This window comes from Castanea sativa, chromosome 12 (genome assembly GCF_040712315.1).
Source record: "Castanea sativa cultivar Marrone di Chiusa Pesio chromosome 12, ASM4071231v1".
In the NCBI taxonomy this organism is placed as follows: domain Eukaryota; kingdom Viridiplantae; phylum Streptophyta; class Magnoliopsida; order Fagales; family Fagaceae; genus Castanea; species Castanea sativa.
Genome location: NC_134024.1, coordinates 29,440,907 through 29,458,672, shown reverse-complemented (window position 1 = coordinate 29,458,672; position 17,766 = coordinate 29,440,907). Strand labels below are relative to the sequence as shown.

At 30.5% G+C, this 17,766-nt stretch overlaps 1 protein-coding gene across 1 annotated transcript; it reads right to left on the bottom strand.

The window, feature by feature from the left end:
* Window positions 1-1,133: 1,133 nt before the first annotated feature.
* On the bottom strand, window positions 1,134-10,858 carry LOC142620897 (metal transporter Nramp6.2-like). The gene is made up of 13 exons (XM_075794205.1): window positions 10,693-10,858; window positions 10,476-10,554; window positions 10,359-10,399; window positions 9,259-9,337; window positions 9,024-9,128; window positions 8,717-8,826; window positions 4,783-4,964; window positions 4,596-4,665; window positions 2,801-2,974; window positions 2,521-2,625; window positions 2,248-2,379; window positions 2,066-2,161; window positions 1,134-1,730 (listed from the first exon to the last, which is right to left on the bottom strand). Exons 1-13 carry the CDS (start codon window positions 10,825-10,827, stop codon window positions 1,389-1,391), a joined length of 1,650 nt encoding a protein of 549 aa, XP_075650320.1. The 5' UTR covers window positions 10,828-10,858; the 3' UTR covers window positions 1,134-1,388.
* Window positions 10,859-17,766: the final 6,908 nt, after the last annotated feature.

Genomic DNA, 17,766 nt, shown 5'->3' with positions numbered 1-17,766 from the left:
AAATTTAGTTGGTAAATTGTGTTGGGAGTTATATTTCCATTGCACTCTTGAAGTATTAAGTTAATTTTGTTCTTCCCCCTCAAAAAAGAAGAAGTTAATTTTGTTCTTGAAGTTGCGAAACAGTTTAAAACTTTAGTGTCAACTCTGTCCTTCCATTTTAGAAACAAATCATGCAGTTTAGATGAGGCATGGTTTGTTTGATTTAGCAATTAATTTTGGCACATATAGGGACAAAAGAAACTTTGAATCATTTATAAAATTTTAGGGATTAAATTGACATCATTGATTATTGTGTTGTTCATTTATATTGAAGGTTTGAAATAATAATTTCAAACCAGTATAAGTGCTTGTGGGATGTGGGGGGTAAGGGTCGGGGTTCAAGTCTCCAGGAGAGAGTTTTACACATATATACACTTAGATTAGGCTAGAGTAGAATTCTATCTAGTATTAAAAGAAAAAAAGTTTGAAATAATAATTTAACCTTATCAACATTATAAGTAAAAGTACTATTTTGGTTCACCACCTCGTACCCTTGGTGCAATGGTCATTTCACAAGTATAAGTACTTGTGGGGTGGGGTGTGGGGGGCAAGGATCGGGATTCAAGTCTATAAGAAGAAGCTGCACACACATATACACTTAAATTAGACTAGAGTAGAAATTCTATCTTGTATAAAAAAAAGGAGTACTATTTTGGTTCATATATTTTGGGGTTATATAGTCAATTTGGTCCCTATCTTTTTTTAGCAGTAAATTTGGTCTCTATTTTTATCTTGCAGTTAGTTAATTTAGTTTGGTGATTTGATTGTGCCTTAATTGGATTTGCATGTAATTTGGATCAATTAATTAACTTGGCACTTGGGTAACTGGTTAATTGATTTAAGGTCAATTCTTAACCCTACAGCTGGATTTTATAATTTACAGAGACACTCTCTAGTCTCTTCTATTCTGAGAGAGAAATGGTATTGAATGGACCGTAGTGACCAAAGTGGACCGAAATGAACTGAAGTGGATTGAATAGACTGAAATGGATTGCAGTGGATCGAATGGGCCTAAATGCAATGGTGATGTGGCTTAACAGGAGCATAAAAATAATAAATCTTACGCTTTAGTTTTTAGATATTATATAGATATAAATGAGACTAAATAGCTATTATGAAAAGTTTAATGTCGTTACAATAATTATCATATTAATGACAAACTTAGAAGTTTAACATAAATTTATAAAGGTGCAGTGCAAACTACCATAGGCAGTTCAATTACACTTACATAGGAAGAAAGCCTTAGAGGAAGTTGAAGAAAGTACATGTCACATTTAACTTGGGAGCTCCCTCCCACTAACAAAACACCTTGGCACTTGTTGCATTTGAATTTGATGTAGAAAAACCCCTTACTCTGGTAGTGGGATATCAACCAAATCCTGTGTGTAAGGAATGTGATCAGCCTCGATCACCTCATAAGAATTGCTAAGCCCGTGTTCCATGTTGTTTTGGGCCATTGGTTGGTCATGCGTTATGGGCTCAGTAAATGTTACGACAGTGTCTTTTCGAAAGGTAAGGTATAAGATTGCTAAAACGTAAATAAGCATTAGGGGAAACACTATGATCCCAACGAACACATTTGCAATCTTGGGTAATTTGTTGTGAATTAGCCAACCCACAAAGGCTGTAATCAGGTAGTACATGTTAAAACCAGTCAATGCCACGCTTAGGGTCCACGAGATCACCATAATCTACAAGCATAATTGTCTGATGCTTAGTTAATAAAAAAAAAATTAGTTTTTTCAATTAAATTCAATCACGTGATTGTATCGATTAATAAGCTATATAGTTGAATTTAATTTTCGTTAAAAGAAAGGAATACTGTTTATGCTATATTAAGTAATGTAGTCCTATGATCGAATTTAATTTTTGAATTTAAGATATAATATCTAATGTCGTAGACTTATATGTATGAATTTCATTTATAGGCTTTATAAAACCAGTCTATCGCCCTAGTCAATTGAATTCAAGGCTTACTGTACTAGCTGACCTCATTTAAAAGAACAGAAGTACAAAAACAACTTACATAGATTGAATTCTTGTGTGGTCCCATCTTGGGGTTACTGTTACTGAATTTAAGGAGAGGGATTAGAGCAAATGGAACCTCAAATGCAAGTACCATCTGCAAAACCCATTAAATTTTTATCCTATATATGTTTGAATATAGCTATCAACATTAAAAAAAGACATAGTTCACAAGTTACAAACCGTTGAGATGATGATAAGTTTGGCTGCACCTTTAGATCCTGCAATAATGGAAACAATAAGACTAGGTGCAATGGCAATGCACCTTGTCATCAAGTTTCTAATCCATTTTCTCATCTTAAAGTCCAAGAAACCCTAAAAATGTCACACCATCCTTAAATTAATTAATCAGGGTAGTATCACATTATGTATGTATATATACTTGTGCGTTATATATATATATATACACACACACACACACACACACACACACACACACACACATATTTTCAAGACCTGCATGATGATTTGCCCTGAATAAGTGCTTGTAATGCTGGAGCTTTGCCCTGAGGCTAGTAATGCAATGCCATATATGATTGAGCTTGACCGACCCAACACATTCTACACACATAAAACAATTTTAAAAAGCTTTTGTTAGACTTTGTGCTTATACATTTACTTGGATTCATTTTGGTATACTATTATTTACCCCAAAAGCTTCAATTGAAAAAAAATGATAAATTTTATCATCTAACCATTATTTTAATATTTAATAACTTCATATATAAATTTGAACCTTTAGAAGGAAAGGGGCCGAGCCAAGGTTAAGATTATTGCATTGATTTGCAATATCATCTGACATATTGTTGGCTGAGCAAATGGTACCCGATACAGAGATTATTGCAATATTGATTAAAAATGCGACAACCAATGCGAATCCACTCTCTATCAAATAAAATTGACATGCATCCTGCAGTATTACAAAATGAGGCAGACACAAGCATTTGACAAATTAGCAAAAAGCAATTGTTTTAGAATAAAGACATTATCTGTCCCTTCTACAATTAAATAAATTATAGTTTTATAAACTATGTTTATATGGTTTATGAGTACTATTTTTTTTTTTAAAATTTCTCCAACCATAATAAATATGGCATCCAAATTTATGTAATTATTAAAGCACTTTTTTATAATTTTTTTTGTCTTTTTCTTAAGAGTGATAATCGGTGGTAGAACCAGGATTTCGGGTGACAAAATCAAAAGCAAAAATAATCTAAAAAGTTAATCAATATTAACAAAAAAATAAATAAACAATGCTAAACTAATGTAATTATCATACAAAGTCTAATATAAATGTAAAAGTACAAGTATATATTATATATCGTTAAAATAAAGAAACAAAAATAATCAATTAATAGTTTCTAACAATCAAACTAGGAGATTAGTCTAAATATATAAAATTTAAAATCTAATTTGATTCCTTAAAATAAATAAATCTAAAAGTGTTCATATATAGTATAGCAATATACATGCAAAATAAAACATACATCAATTTGGGGTTATAGAAAACAACCGAATTTTAAACTTTGAAAAACCTAAAAGATGGAAGAGAAAAAGGATAATGGTGGCTTTAAGGTTTTAGTAACCTACAAAGATATTATGTAATTTTATAAAATATGATTTTGTGTAAAATATGTGACTTTCTAATTAAAATGCTTTGAGCTCCCCCCCCCCCCTCTCCCCCCCCAAAAAAAAAAGATAAGTAAAAGTTGTTGTGAATGAGAGAATAATGAAAGGTGGGATCCAACAAAAATTGTTTTCACAACAAATTCACAACATTCTCAAATTAGACTATCATTTCATAAATGGCTATTAAAAAAAAAATTAAAATACAGATTATAGTGGGTACATATTATAATCGGCCCATGTGTGAAATTATAAATTAATTTGAAAATATTGTGAGATTGTTGTGAATTTTTGTTTATGATATATATAACTTTTTTTCCAACAATTGTCACCTGGGAAGCAAAAGGTGATATGTTTTTTAACTTTTTTTTTCATGTGAGGGAGCATTTTGTTCTCTTTTTTTTTTTTTTTTGCATGTAGTAATGTTATGTCTATAACATTTTCACAACAAATTTTTTGGTGAAAAACTGTTACTAGTTGTAATTTAGACCCATCACTGACATTATTTTTTAATTCACCAATATTAGTTTGTCACATAAAATATGTTGTGAAAATATTTTGACATTACATTACTCTTTTTATTATGTGTCAGTTTCTTTTTCTATTTTTTTGACTTAATATGGTGTAGTTTTTGGTTTTACATGAGGTGTTGTTTTCGTTTTTTCGTAGTTAGGCAAAGCTTCCCCATAATAATACAAGCACAACTATACAGATTGCTATGTCAACCTTTAAACACGCCATGAAAAAACATCTAATAAATTTATTTATTTCGTTGTTAACGTGGGATCGATCACATTTATTATCACATAAATTTATAAACTTTTTGCAGTGAAAGTGCAAGTAGCTTTAACATTTTCATTAAGTCTTAATGGCTGGGAATATGCATGAAAGCACTAGTTTCTTACGTTGATGGCAGTGACAGAACGTGGTACTTTTCTGGATAGCACAAGAGCCGAGTGGAGAAAGAGATTGTGCCTATTGATGAGAAAGAAATGGAATGAATAATATTAACACACAAACAATTAGAAAATAGAAAAGAAATAGTTATGAAATAATGAGCAAGGATATTTAATGAAGCAGTAAATCATGTACGGCATGATAACGGAACCCAAAAGGGCTAAGGCATTTCCAATGGCTCCTTGGCCACTGAGCTTGGGTACAAACAATCCCTTTATCACATTAGCAGCTGGAGGCTTCACGTAATTCATTTCCCCAAAGAAACATGCAGCCATTACCAATATTAGCACCGATATCAACATCTCCAGCTTCCTAACCTGCCCACTCAAAATTTTTTTTTAACATTAAAACTAAGAGTCATGTTAGAGATGCTACAATTTTACTATGAGAAATACTAACATGTGCTCTTAAGGTAATGATTAATAATTCATTTAAAAAAAGTTTTTATGAGAAAAAAAAAAAAAACAATTATTACTTTGATAGTTTTTTCCATTTCTTATAAAAATAGTGTCAAAACTTTTTTAAAATGGATTGTTAATCATTATCCTAAGGGTATTTGTTAATATGACCTTTTTACTATATAGAGTTTACAAACTACTATTTCACTAATTTCAAAAAAAAAAAAAAAATCAAATATTCATTTAATAGGTGGTTGAATTTGATAAATTAGATTCATTATCACATTAGTTTGTAAATTTTATGTAATTAAATTTGTAATACATTTAACATTTTCTTAAAATTAATGTGGAAACTAGAAAATGAAAAGGGAAACGAAATTCAACCTTTTGAACTATAAAAAATTAACTCAGGTTGAGACCATGTATTTTTTTGGAAGACTAATTTGATTCACACGTGCTGCCCCTTGGGTGAGAAGTTTAAAATAGAGTTTCTATTTGAAGAAGTACAAAACCATTTACTAAAAAATGTATGTCATATAATGCTAATATCATTCATATAAGAATTTTGATTACATATAAACTTAACGTAGCTATTTAACGTATAAATATCTATTTTACTATAATAGTTTCTTAAAACCTATTTGCTAAATGCAATATCCACTCACTAAAAAGATTCTAAGAATGATAATAATAATAATAATAATAACAACAACAACAACAAATATCATCTTCCAACAATAAGCTACTAAGTTTTGCTAAGACATATTATCATAATATTTAAATTTTTGTAATGAATAAGACCATATGCAATTGATTCTCTTCAACAAATACCTACATCCATCCACAATGGAGATTTTTATTCATACTTCATTCTTTATCATATTACATTTTATGTGTCTAGCTATAATGTTTAGCTTATTTAGTTTTTAATAAAAACCCTTTAAAGTAAGAAAATATATCTATGTTTTTTTTAAATAAAAAGAACAAGATAACAAAAGACATATGTGTCATCGAATTATATAAAATTATAAGTTTACAAGATTAAAAGTTAAAACATACTAAATTAGTATTCTTTAGGTAACAAATAGAACATTTTATATTACTATTACAACTTTCCAAACATGACTAACACATTAAAAAAAAACATGAAGGAAATTTTTGGGATATTATAATTTAGTAGTAGTAGTTTAGATGTTGCACAATGGGTAGCATAAGATTCTATTAAGATTTAATTGAGAGAGTAACAATAGGAGATATTCACTTGTTTCCAAAATATAAAGGGAGAATTTGCTTGGTTAAAGTTTAGGGAATAAATTGTGAACTAACCAAAACATAAAGGAATAAAGAGGATTTTTTTTTTAGTAAAACTATGTCGGTGTGTAAAAAAAACAAAAAAACAAAAGACAACCTAAGAAAACTATGCATGAAATACTGAATTTTGGCTCACCAAAATTGACCAAACCAAAAAGTTTAGGTACATAACAAAATATTACAATATTTTCACAATAACTTTATTTTTAGTTGTGGTGAGTCTTGATATGGTAATTTACTATTTTATTTTGACTTATAAGGAACTTATACTTGAGTAGTTGTGAAAAAATTTTGACAACAAAATGTCTCAACGTTTTCACAATACGTTTATTTTCAGTTGTGATACGCCCTAGTCTAATAATTTTTTAATTTATTTTACTTTGATCCATAATGAACTTCTTAGCAGATGTGAAAATATTGTGATAACAACAAAATGTCACGTTTTCACAATATGTTAAGTTGCAGTGGCTCATGGTATGATATTTTATTGTTTTCTTTTAATATATTTTGATCTACAAGTTACTCACAGCTCAGCAGTTACAGAAATATTGTGACAACAACAAAACTACCATCTACTCTCTTTTTTCATCATTGAGAAATGCACAGAAATGATAAAAACTAAAATGAACAACAACAATGCTTGTGTATATTTGCATCAGCACTATAGCGAAAATGCATTTTGCACAATAGATGCATAAGCTGATGTAGGTGACTTTTGGAATTGACTAGGCAAAATTCAGCTCTTATGCCATTTTGCATAGGCACCTTAGCAATTGCAAAAATATTATAACAATAAAAAAATGTCACATTTTAATAATACCTTTATACTAAGATGTGGTAGGTCATTGTATGATATTATATATATATATATATATATATATATATATATATATATATATATATATATATATATATATATATATATATATTTTATCTATATGCAACTGATACCTTAGAAATTGTAAAAATATTATGACAACACCAAAAATGTTATAACATTTTCACATGAGCTTTATTTTTAATTGTGGATGGTTTCGGTTGATGGTTTATTATTTTATTTTGTCTTATAACAATCTGCTACATTGCTCATAAACACTGTCACCACAAATAAATATTAAAAAGAAAATGGAAATGATTTACACAACTACACATAGACGTAAAACAAAATAAAAAGAGCCCAAGGGCCAGCAAGCCCAGCAGGCGTTGAATGCCTCTGCATCAACTGACGACAATCAAGTTTTGTTTTGGTATTAGAGTAGAATTTCTTCTATCTTTTCGCATCAACACACACCGTTTTGCTCACCAAAAAGACAAAAATTGACTTAACCAAAGCAACTGTAGATATGGCTATAGACACTTTTTATCTAGTTAATAAAAAAATTCACTGTCGAACTTTGAGTTCATATCACTTCATACAAATTACAACATACCATGCTTGTTTTGACTTTTTATTTTTTGGAATTTGGTTAGAACTTTGAAACTATACAAATAATCCACACACCTATAAGTGCTGAAGTGCATGAAAAGGAATATATTATATACAAATTTCTTAAAAATTTAAATGGCCAAAAAACGTAACTAGTAGTTTATAGTTGGTCATAAGAATATTATACTCAATTAAAAAAATAATAATAGTGACTGCAAGACATAAACGCACGTCGATAATTGATAATTGGAACAAAAATATTACACAAAGTAATGTGAATGCATATAGTAGAGTATAAAAATTAAACACCATAGTATGAATTATTTGTGATGATTCAGTGACAATTGGTGGGTTATCTAAAACAACTGCCAATTTCTTAGATGAGTTGTGTGCATTGCGTGATGGACTTCTCATGTGCCAAAACCTCTATTTAATAGCTGTAGAGATAGACTTAGATGTAAAGCTATTGTTGATTTGATAGCTAATTCTAATTACTAATATCTTCCTCTATTGTGGATGACTGCATACTTTTGGTTTTCCAGCTTACCCAAGTTTGCATTAGCCGTTGCTTTCAAGCAACTAATATATATAGGTGGGTTGATGAGTTAGCTAGGATGGGTGCCAATCAAGTTATTGATTTTGTGTTTTCTAGCCAAAAAAAAAAAAAAAAAGTTATTGATTTTGTGTTGTATGATAGTCCACCTGTACGAACTTGTTAGGTGTTTTGGATTCCTACTTAAATTAAATGGTTAGTTCTTTTTCGATGTTATCATGAACCTTTTATTGTTCTCTAGTTAATTTCTTTTAATGCATTTCCTTTTCTACCAAAAAAAAAAAAAAAATTAAACACCCAAATTTCTTTAATAATTAATTGACTGGAAAAGATTCTTAAATTATGCCACCAGAAACTTTAAATAATTAATGAATAAATTACCCCATATCTCTGCAAGCCAAGAAGTAAGAGAGTGTTTAAACCAGTGATGAGAACTCCAGTCCAAACCGGGATGTGGAATAATATATTTAGTGCAAAGGCTGTCCCAACCACTGCCATGAATAGAAAAATTAAAAATTAACATGATCTATATTGTCTTGTTGCTTGTTTATTTGATGAGTAATTTTTCCCTTAATTTGAATATGAACAAGGAGAGATGAATGAAAATTCAAGAATGATAAGGCTAGAAAACGCAAGAATGTAAGATATCTTTTTTTTTTTTTTTTTTAAGTAAATTTTATTCTTTTACCTTCGGGTATATCAGCGCTTATGACAGCAAATTCGGCATGCAACCATAGGCAATACTTCACATATTTTGGGTACTCTAACTTACATAATTCTGAAAGGTGTTTGCCTGTAGAGATATGCAAACAAATACTTAGCTTGATTAGTTACCAGTAGAAAGAAAAATTGCGGCAGAAACGATATTCACTTTTATCAATTGGCTATATTTTGTTCTAGAATTGGTTTGCTGTGCATCTTACCAGTGCTTACACCAAGATTTGCAGCTAGGGATTGAATTATGAGTACAAAGGTAAACCCAATAAGTAGCACCCACAGTTGCTGAAAACAGAATAGAGCACTACCATGATTAATATTTCTCTTGTAAACTAATTTCAAATTAGTATGGCCCTTCACTTTAGTACATATTTTATGCTTAAAGTTTTGGGTTATTTTCATTTTGGTCATTTATGTTTCCAAATTTTCATTTTGAATGAAAATTTTGAAACTTAGAGGGCAATATGAAAATTGAATTAAAATGAAGAGTCAAATGAAAATTTAAAACAAAAATTACCAAAATGAAAACAATCTTAAACTTTAAAGGCCAGAAGTATACTTTAGTAAAGTATAAACCTAAATAAATTACTCTACTTTGTGCCATAAGTCCTTCTTTAATAAAAAATGAAATACTTTTCTTTTAAACATTTTATTCCAGCAAAATTTTGTATTTATGTCAAAATATTAATTTATTGTCATATGTTAATGAGGGAAAATGTACTTAAGAGTAATGTTAGAGATACAAACTATTTTACAAACTGTTAATGTAGTGAATGATTATTGTTAAATAAAAAATGATGTTAATAATGGGCACTTAGCCTAGATGATGAAATAAAAGCTTCTAAGAGGTTGGTCATAATATCAATTTGTAAAAATGTTGTAAAATAGTTTGTATTTGTAGCATTATTCATGTATTTAAATTCATGTATAAATCTATAGGTAGGGCACTAATCATTCATGTGAAATGAATTTATATAAGAAATAATTCATTTAAAATATGACATTATTGCAAAAGTTTAGTTGGTTTAACAACAATTGAAACTAAAAGTAACAAATGGAAAAAAGAAAATTTCCTGTGTGAATGCACCAAAAAATACATTATCATTGGAAATTATATTAATCTTAACAATCTATATCTCCTCTCTTTTTAACAAGAAGTGATAAAATTAAAACTTCTAAAACAAGTAAAAATAATTTCTTAGGAAGTATTTGAAAGTAATTAAACCTATAATATATCTGCATGCCTTCATTCTCTCTTCCATCATATTTTGGGTAATAGTTCCATTTTTTTTCCTACTTGATTTACCTCAAATGTGTAATTTGCTCCAGTTTGCAGATCAGTTTCCACTGCGACATGGTAAAAATGATATTACTTCGTCAAATACACACATTCACACAAACGCATAGTGAGAGAGAGACTCACAGCTGCCTGGGTCAATATAAGCCATGGAGACAAGAAATCCAGGGCCTACATATGATAGGAATTTTCTCCACCTAGGTTTCTGGAACATCATATATATTATACTCAAATCTTGATTCTAACAAGATGATTTATCCAAACATATAGAACTAAGCAATTTAAAGATAGAAAATATATAGCTAATTAAGAAAGAAAGAAAAGAGGGTCAAAAGAGAGAGACTTGAGAGTCCTTATGATCATGTTTGTCAGAATTATCAGGGCTTTCCTCCAGATTAATGGCTGCTACACGGTGGCTATCTCCACCCCATGTTAATGATGGTACTACTTCAGTTACTTGTTGCTGTTGGATTCTCATTTTTTCTGTGTCTGTTTCTCTCTTTAGACTTTGATTTAACTACTGCAAGTGAGAGTCTCCAATGGAGCTCCTTTAATTATAGTGCATGTGGCGTGAATGCAAGCATCATCTTTGGCAATTCTGGACGGCGTAGCAGTTACTCTCTAAACCAACTCCAACTTGTCACCGTCCTCATCGCCAAAGATGAACATGCATGTCACTTTCTTCTTTTTTATTTTTTTGGGTAGAGAAATAATTATAAGTTTGTCACATCCTTCTGTCTAGAACAACTGAAGATATATGTGTCGGACTACTCTACTATCTAAAAATAAAACAAAAAGATATTGATCTAAGAATGATTTTTCCACTCCTTGGCTAGATTTTTATTTCTACTTTTATAAAGTGCACGTTTAAGATTGTGAAAGTTTATAGTCTACAGATTAAGGAAGTGAATATCGTACCAGAGGCTGTACCAGTTTGGCCACCGATACAATATATTTCAGATACCGATCAGTACCGGTGTACCGTTTTTGGTTTATCGCTATTTTATATAATATATATATATATATATATATATATATATATATATATATATTATATTAAGAACTATAAAATTTCAAACTCATATTTCACTAATTATGTCAAATCTCAAACTTAAAGTATCACTTCCAATAATAATAATATTGATAATAAACATTTTTTAAGAATATATTAATGCACTAAGTCATTGTTGTACATTTCTTTATATTGAAAACTAAAAAGTTGCTACTCAAAAAAAAAAAAAAAAACCTAAAAGGTTCGATTGATGTGATGCAATTAATGTATCATATAATGTGGGGCTCAAAACTAAAAAAGAAGGAAAGACCGAACCGTTAAGTCCATATTATATTAAAAAAAATGTAAGTTTTCAACATTTCCAAAGCTAGTCAAGTGTAAAAGGGCTTAGGAAATTTCAAATAAGTACAAAACAAAGAAAGAGAAACCACTTGCTATTCATTGTTTAGCAAAAAACGAGAAGAAACCAGAGCAGTGGACCTTTCGAAAAAAAAAAAAAAAAACAGAGCAGTGGAGAAGGACAACAGACGAGAAGAAGAAAAAAGAAAAAAGGAAGAAGAAGATCTGATCGGCGATGTCAAAGTGGTGGCAACTTGCTGCACTGGGGTTTGTTCAAATCATGCATTTCTTCTATTTTTCCTTTTAGTTTTTGTACCGGCCGAATTTCTCTTTTCTAGCCAAAACGTCCGGTATACTCTGGTACGGTCGGTATTGTCTGATATAAGCCGGTATCTTGAGCAGTGCATTTTGAAGGTGTTTCAGTACTGGTTCATCGACTGGTACGAAGAATTCCGGACGTACCGGCCAGTACGGTACGATACCGACTTTACTGCTACAGACACAAAAAAGTTGATTGAAAATTTGAATTTTATTGATGTGATAGATTGTTAGTATTATGTAAAAAAGAAGAAGATATGAATGGTGTATCTAAATAAGAACTAAATACTAATACAAGCTTGCCATATTATAACACATCATAAATGTTGTCAATTTTTGTTGTTGTTGTTGATACAAGATAGAATTTTTACTCTAGCCTAATCTAAGTGTATATGTGTGTGAAGTTTTCTCTTGGAGACTTGAACCTCGGCCCTTGCCCCTCACACTCCACAAACATTTATACTTGTGGAGTGACCATTGCATCAAGGGTGTGCAGTGGTGTTGTCAAATTTTTTAGATATGCATATTTGAGTTATTCTTGTTTTTGAAATAGTTAGGAATTATATGAATTATATATAAACGCAGGTTAACCGATTTTCCATAAACCCACCCCAAGCAAGGACGGAGCTACATTCGGACTTGCGTGGACAATGCCCCCCCCCCCCAACTTTTTTAAAAATTGCACTTTCATATATATATATATATATATATATATATATATATATATATATATGAGAGAACTGAGTGAGGTCTCGTTTAAATGATCTGATATTATCTGATCAAGGTTTGAAACAAGAATCAATGGTGGATCTGAACAGACCTTGTAACACTACCGCTAATGCTGGGTTTAAGTATGTCTTCATCTTCTGCTTCATAGTTCAAGCCGTAACATTAGCAGGAATAGAGAGTGAGGGAGAGGGAGAAAAACTCAGATTTTTATAGAGAAGAGATAAGTGTCAATAGAAAATGTCAGCAAAGGATAGAGATAAGATTCATTGAGATTTCAAGAGAGAGAGAGAGAGAGAGAGAGAGAGAGAGAGAGAGAAGATTATGTTATAATAAAAAATTTAAATAATATGTTGGTCATAGACTCACGGGTACAATGAGAAAAATGGAACAGGTGAAACAAGAAAGATTAAAAATATAAAATAAAGTTGGATTTTTGTTTTAATGCTTTAGGAATCAAATGTGTGGTTATCGTTAGAGAAGTTAATGGGCAGGCGGCCTAATTGGAAAAGAGAGAAATTAAAATTGATGGTCTGTACTTTGTTTGACTTTAGCGGTCCTACTTAGTGGAAACATGGTAGATTTCATGTTGTGCAATGAATTAATTTTAATATTGTTGTAATTTTATTTTTTTGTAGCTCATGTGCTAGTAAAATTTATTAAACATCATAGGTTGAAAACTATCTCTAAAAAAAAGTTTGTTGTGGTTTGTAAGATATGTTTATTTGTGAGGCATGTTGTGGATTCAAGTGTGTAGTTGGATGTATCCCTAGCATTATTCATAAACTAATATTGATGATTTGTTGTTGCTAACCTCTAATGTTGAGTTTATAAAAATCTTAAAATTAAAATTTGAAAAATCACCAAAATTAGTATTAGTTTACTGCAAATCTCAAATTACATCTACAAATATAAGATTACAATGCCAATGAATGTGATGAAATTTTATGAGCTTTACATTAAGCTTTGCCCCCCTTAGGTTTGTACCCTGGCTCCGTCCTTGGCCCCAAGCACATTTTCTATTAGAAGGTACCATCCCGCCTAGTATTATTGTCATCTGCAATAATGACTTAAACAATATATATGTGAAAGCTCTATGTAAACTATCAATACTGGCTAGGAATCGTTGACTTTTATAGACAGAAACGAAAATATAGAATAATTTTGCTAATAGCTATGCATTGCACGGGTTAACTAAAAAAATAGTTTAAAATATAAGATACCATAATCAATATAGTTCAAAGTGCTCACATAAAAATATATCAGGTGATGGAAGAACAACTTGTAGATTGTAGTAGTCCTCACTATGAGCCACATGGAAAGCCCATGAACAACATAAAATTTTTATCAAACAAAAAATTAACTTGCAAAAAATATTTTTGTTACATTTGCTCAATTTTTGATCGCAAGGTTTTTCATGTTGCGGAAGCACAATACTGTATTTGATTAATGGCAGATCCAAACATTTATATTTGGAGGGACCAAACAAAAAAAAACTATATATATAACTTTTTTGTATACAGGGATGGAGTCAGTACTTAGAGTTAGGTGAAGTAGGTTTGTTGTTAGTTATGTGTGGCGGTTTTGACCCTGGCTCTACTACTACTTACTACTTAGCCACTTGAGGGATTTTTTTTTTTTTGGTGTGTGTGACTTTGATGTATATATCAATTATATTCATAGTATGCATAATAGTCTCAAATAGTAATGTAAATACAATTCAGTATATATGTTAAAATATTTTATAACTTAATATGTGCTAAAAATATGCACTTATTAAAATTAAACAATCAAGAGACAATATTGACAAAAAGAATGAGTCACTAGTTTTTAATTTGCCCATAAACCTAGATTTTCAAAATAAATTATCATCCATTATTAAGTATAATGACTAAGATAAAAATGCTAATAAATCAAATAATGTTAAATAGTAAACAAACAATCACTTAAATTTCAATACCAAAGAGGTTTAAAACCTGTGCTGTGTATCTAAGAGTTAGACTCTTTTGGATATACAACATTGTTAGGACATATGTGATTGATGTTAGGAACATATGTCAACATTTTATATATTGGCTAATCTTTTGATATAACGCACTTTACTTATAATTGGGTAGATTTAGGATGTGTTTAATACTTCAAGGAACAAGGTTTCAAGTTTAAGAGTTAAAGCCATGCAAGTTTTTCCAAGAATCAAGTAAGTCCAAGAATCAAGTAAGGAAGTTCTGCTATTCATTAATACTCGACAGCTAGTATCTATCAAGGTTTAAAAGCTGCTGAAGTCCGTGGCTCGACAGCTATCTCGATAGATGGCTATCTATCAAGATTTATGAAACTCAGTTTTTCAGAGCTGTCTTTTCATCCAATCTGTGAGTATGTGTTTAGACTTTCTTTTCTCACAACCCTAAATATATATAAGGATTATTTTAAGGGCCATCACAGGTAACACAGTTGCACAAGAGCACAGTTCCATAAGTGTGAAGAAAAATGTGACCGGAAACCTAGTTGCCTTAGTTCATCTTAAAGAAGCTACTGTGTTTGTATACCATAGGGTTTTATGATCAAGCAGGTTCATGATCTTCATTGTGTGATGAATTGCAGAACTTTGTAGCCAACATCCTTCTCAAATTGGTGATCAAGTCATGTATTGGGATCCGAGTATCTATTGGTTAGTCATGTACTGGGAGCTGTGCAATATAAGAAAATATTATCACTACAGAACAAATCTAATTGAGTATTGGAGTAAAGGTTCAACTGTATGTTGGTATAAGGTACTGAGATTCCTTTACTTATAACCGCTTATTTTGATAATAGTGAATTCTCGAGAGTGGTGACATTAAAATCACCCGATGAGATTTTTGCTATGTAGATTTTCTCTATTCATAAACAAATCACCCTGTTATTTAATTTCCCCTGCATATTTAGTTATGTGGTGATTTGTTTGTGGTGTCACACTCATTGCATGTAATTGAACCTAATTAATTTACTTGACTAATTAATTGGTTAATTCATCACAAGGGGTCAATACGTTTTGGCCTATCAAATATTCTCAGTTTCTTTAAAATCTTCTCCCCTCTCCTCGTGTGTGTATGTGTTAAAAATACTTAATATTCAAAAAAAAAAAACTAACCAATTACATGTTAATTATATATATATATATTATATGATATATAATAGTATATTTTTATCAAGTCTACTAGTAATTTATTATATTTATAATGTTATATAATTTATTTATTATTTTAATAACAAATATATATATATATATATATATATATATATATATATATATATATATATATATACATATATAAAGGAAGATATTTCCAATAAAAAAAAGATGAAAAGAAAAAATCTGGGAATTCTACGCTATTATACTTGCTTTTTTAGACTTTTAATTAGACAAGTGGTGTAGCTAGCTTTGGACGTATTAATAAATCTAAATGGGCGGTTGAATTAAAACTGAAAATGTTACACAATACTTGTTTTATAAATAATGGAAGAAGCGAAGAAGACAAGAAGTAAAGTAGAATAGAGAAAAAAAGATAGATCAGTTGAGACGTAAGAGAGAGAGAGAGATAAGATGTCAAAGAGTTGAAAACAATTTGAGTTGGTTGGAATAAATTGTAGCTCAATATAGCAAACAATTTGAGTTTTATTAATCTGAATAATAATCTGATGACTATCTCTGGAAGCTACATTATATATAAATACTATAAAGATAAAACCCTAGGATGACATAGAAAACATCCAAAATGCATTGCTAATAAAAAAATTAGGTGGCAAAGTATTGATTTTTGTCTAAACTAGCAAAATTGAGTTACTTGCGCCGTGATAATTTCAGGAGCCCTCGCTGCTTTAGGAAGGTATGTTTTGTTTATTTTACTTCAGTTTTAACTAGAAAACTCTTTTAGCTTTAACGAAAATTAGGTTGTAACCTATGCTTACACACAGAAATATTTAACGATAGTGATGATTGATGAGTTGACCTTACCTAGGTAAGTAACATGGCCATCGTGGTTTTGTGTATAGTATTATGAATTTGTCACTTGACACCAAATTTTAAAAAATTAAAATTAAACAACAATTAAAAACTAATTTAGATTCAATTTGGATTATGATTATACTTTAATATAATATATGTAAGTGCACAATTTGTACCCGGTCCAATCATTAGATGGACTCAGGCCCAAAGAGCCTTATACAATAAAATTTGTAGAGTGTGAGCTTGAAACCTAGACTATGGATATTGGATAAAGAGAAAAAACAAGCTAGATTGCCGTTATCTACGTATTCAATAGATGAAGATGGCAGAGAAACTCTCCTCGGACGTAAGCCGATGACCACTTGTATTGCCTTTCTTTCTTTAAGAAAATATATTGCAATTACAGTTCAAGTATTCAACCCTTTCTCTCTCTTTTTCTTCTTCTTTTTCCCTCCCTTTTTTTTACCTCTCTTGTTCTCTTATATCCCTCTTATCCTTCCTTTCTTCTTCCACGTGTAACACATATCTTCCAATTAGATACTTATCCCATCCAACACCTTCTTGAAATCTTCAAACACTAGCTGGAAGGCTGAACATTATTGTTCAGAGGTCATTTCTCCATTAATGCGGTTAGGGAGGTAGGTGCAGGGTCTTTAATGCGGTGGTAATAGTTTTTTCCCCTCTGATATTTCTCATACGTTCTTCCTTCCAATAACTATGTGGATTATGCCTTTACCTAACAGATCTTTCGGAACTCTCTCTCCAAACACCTTGGCATGTCCTATGACCTTTACTTGACCCATTCGAGGAGATACTCCTCCTCAGACAGATCCTCCAACCCTTTTAGCATGAACTGGGTTGCGGGCCTCAAAGGCTCTGCTTGGACAAGCTTACTCCACCAAATCAAGCTCAAGGCCCAAATGCATATTTTAATTATTTTACCCCCACAATATATATGATTGAATATTTGTCAATAATTTCTTGGGCTACACTTATAATTATTCATTGTGATTATGTGTGCTTTTCTTAATATTTGT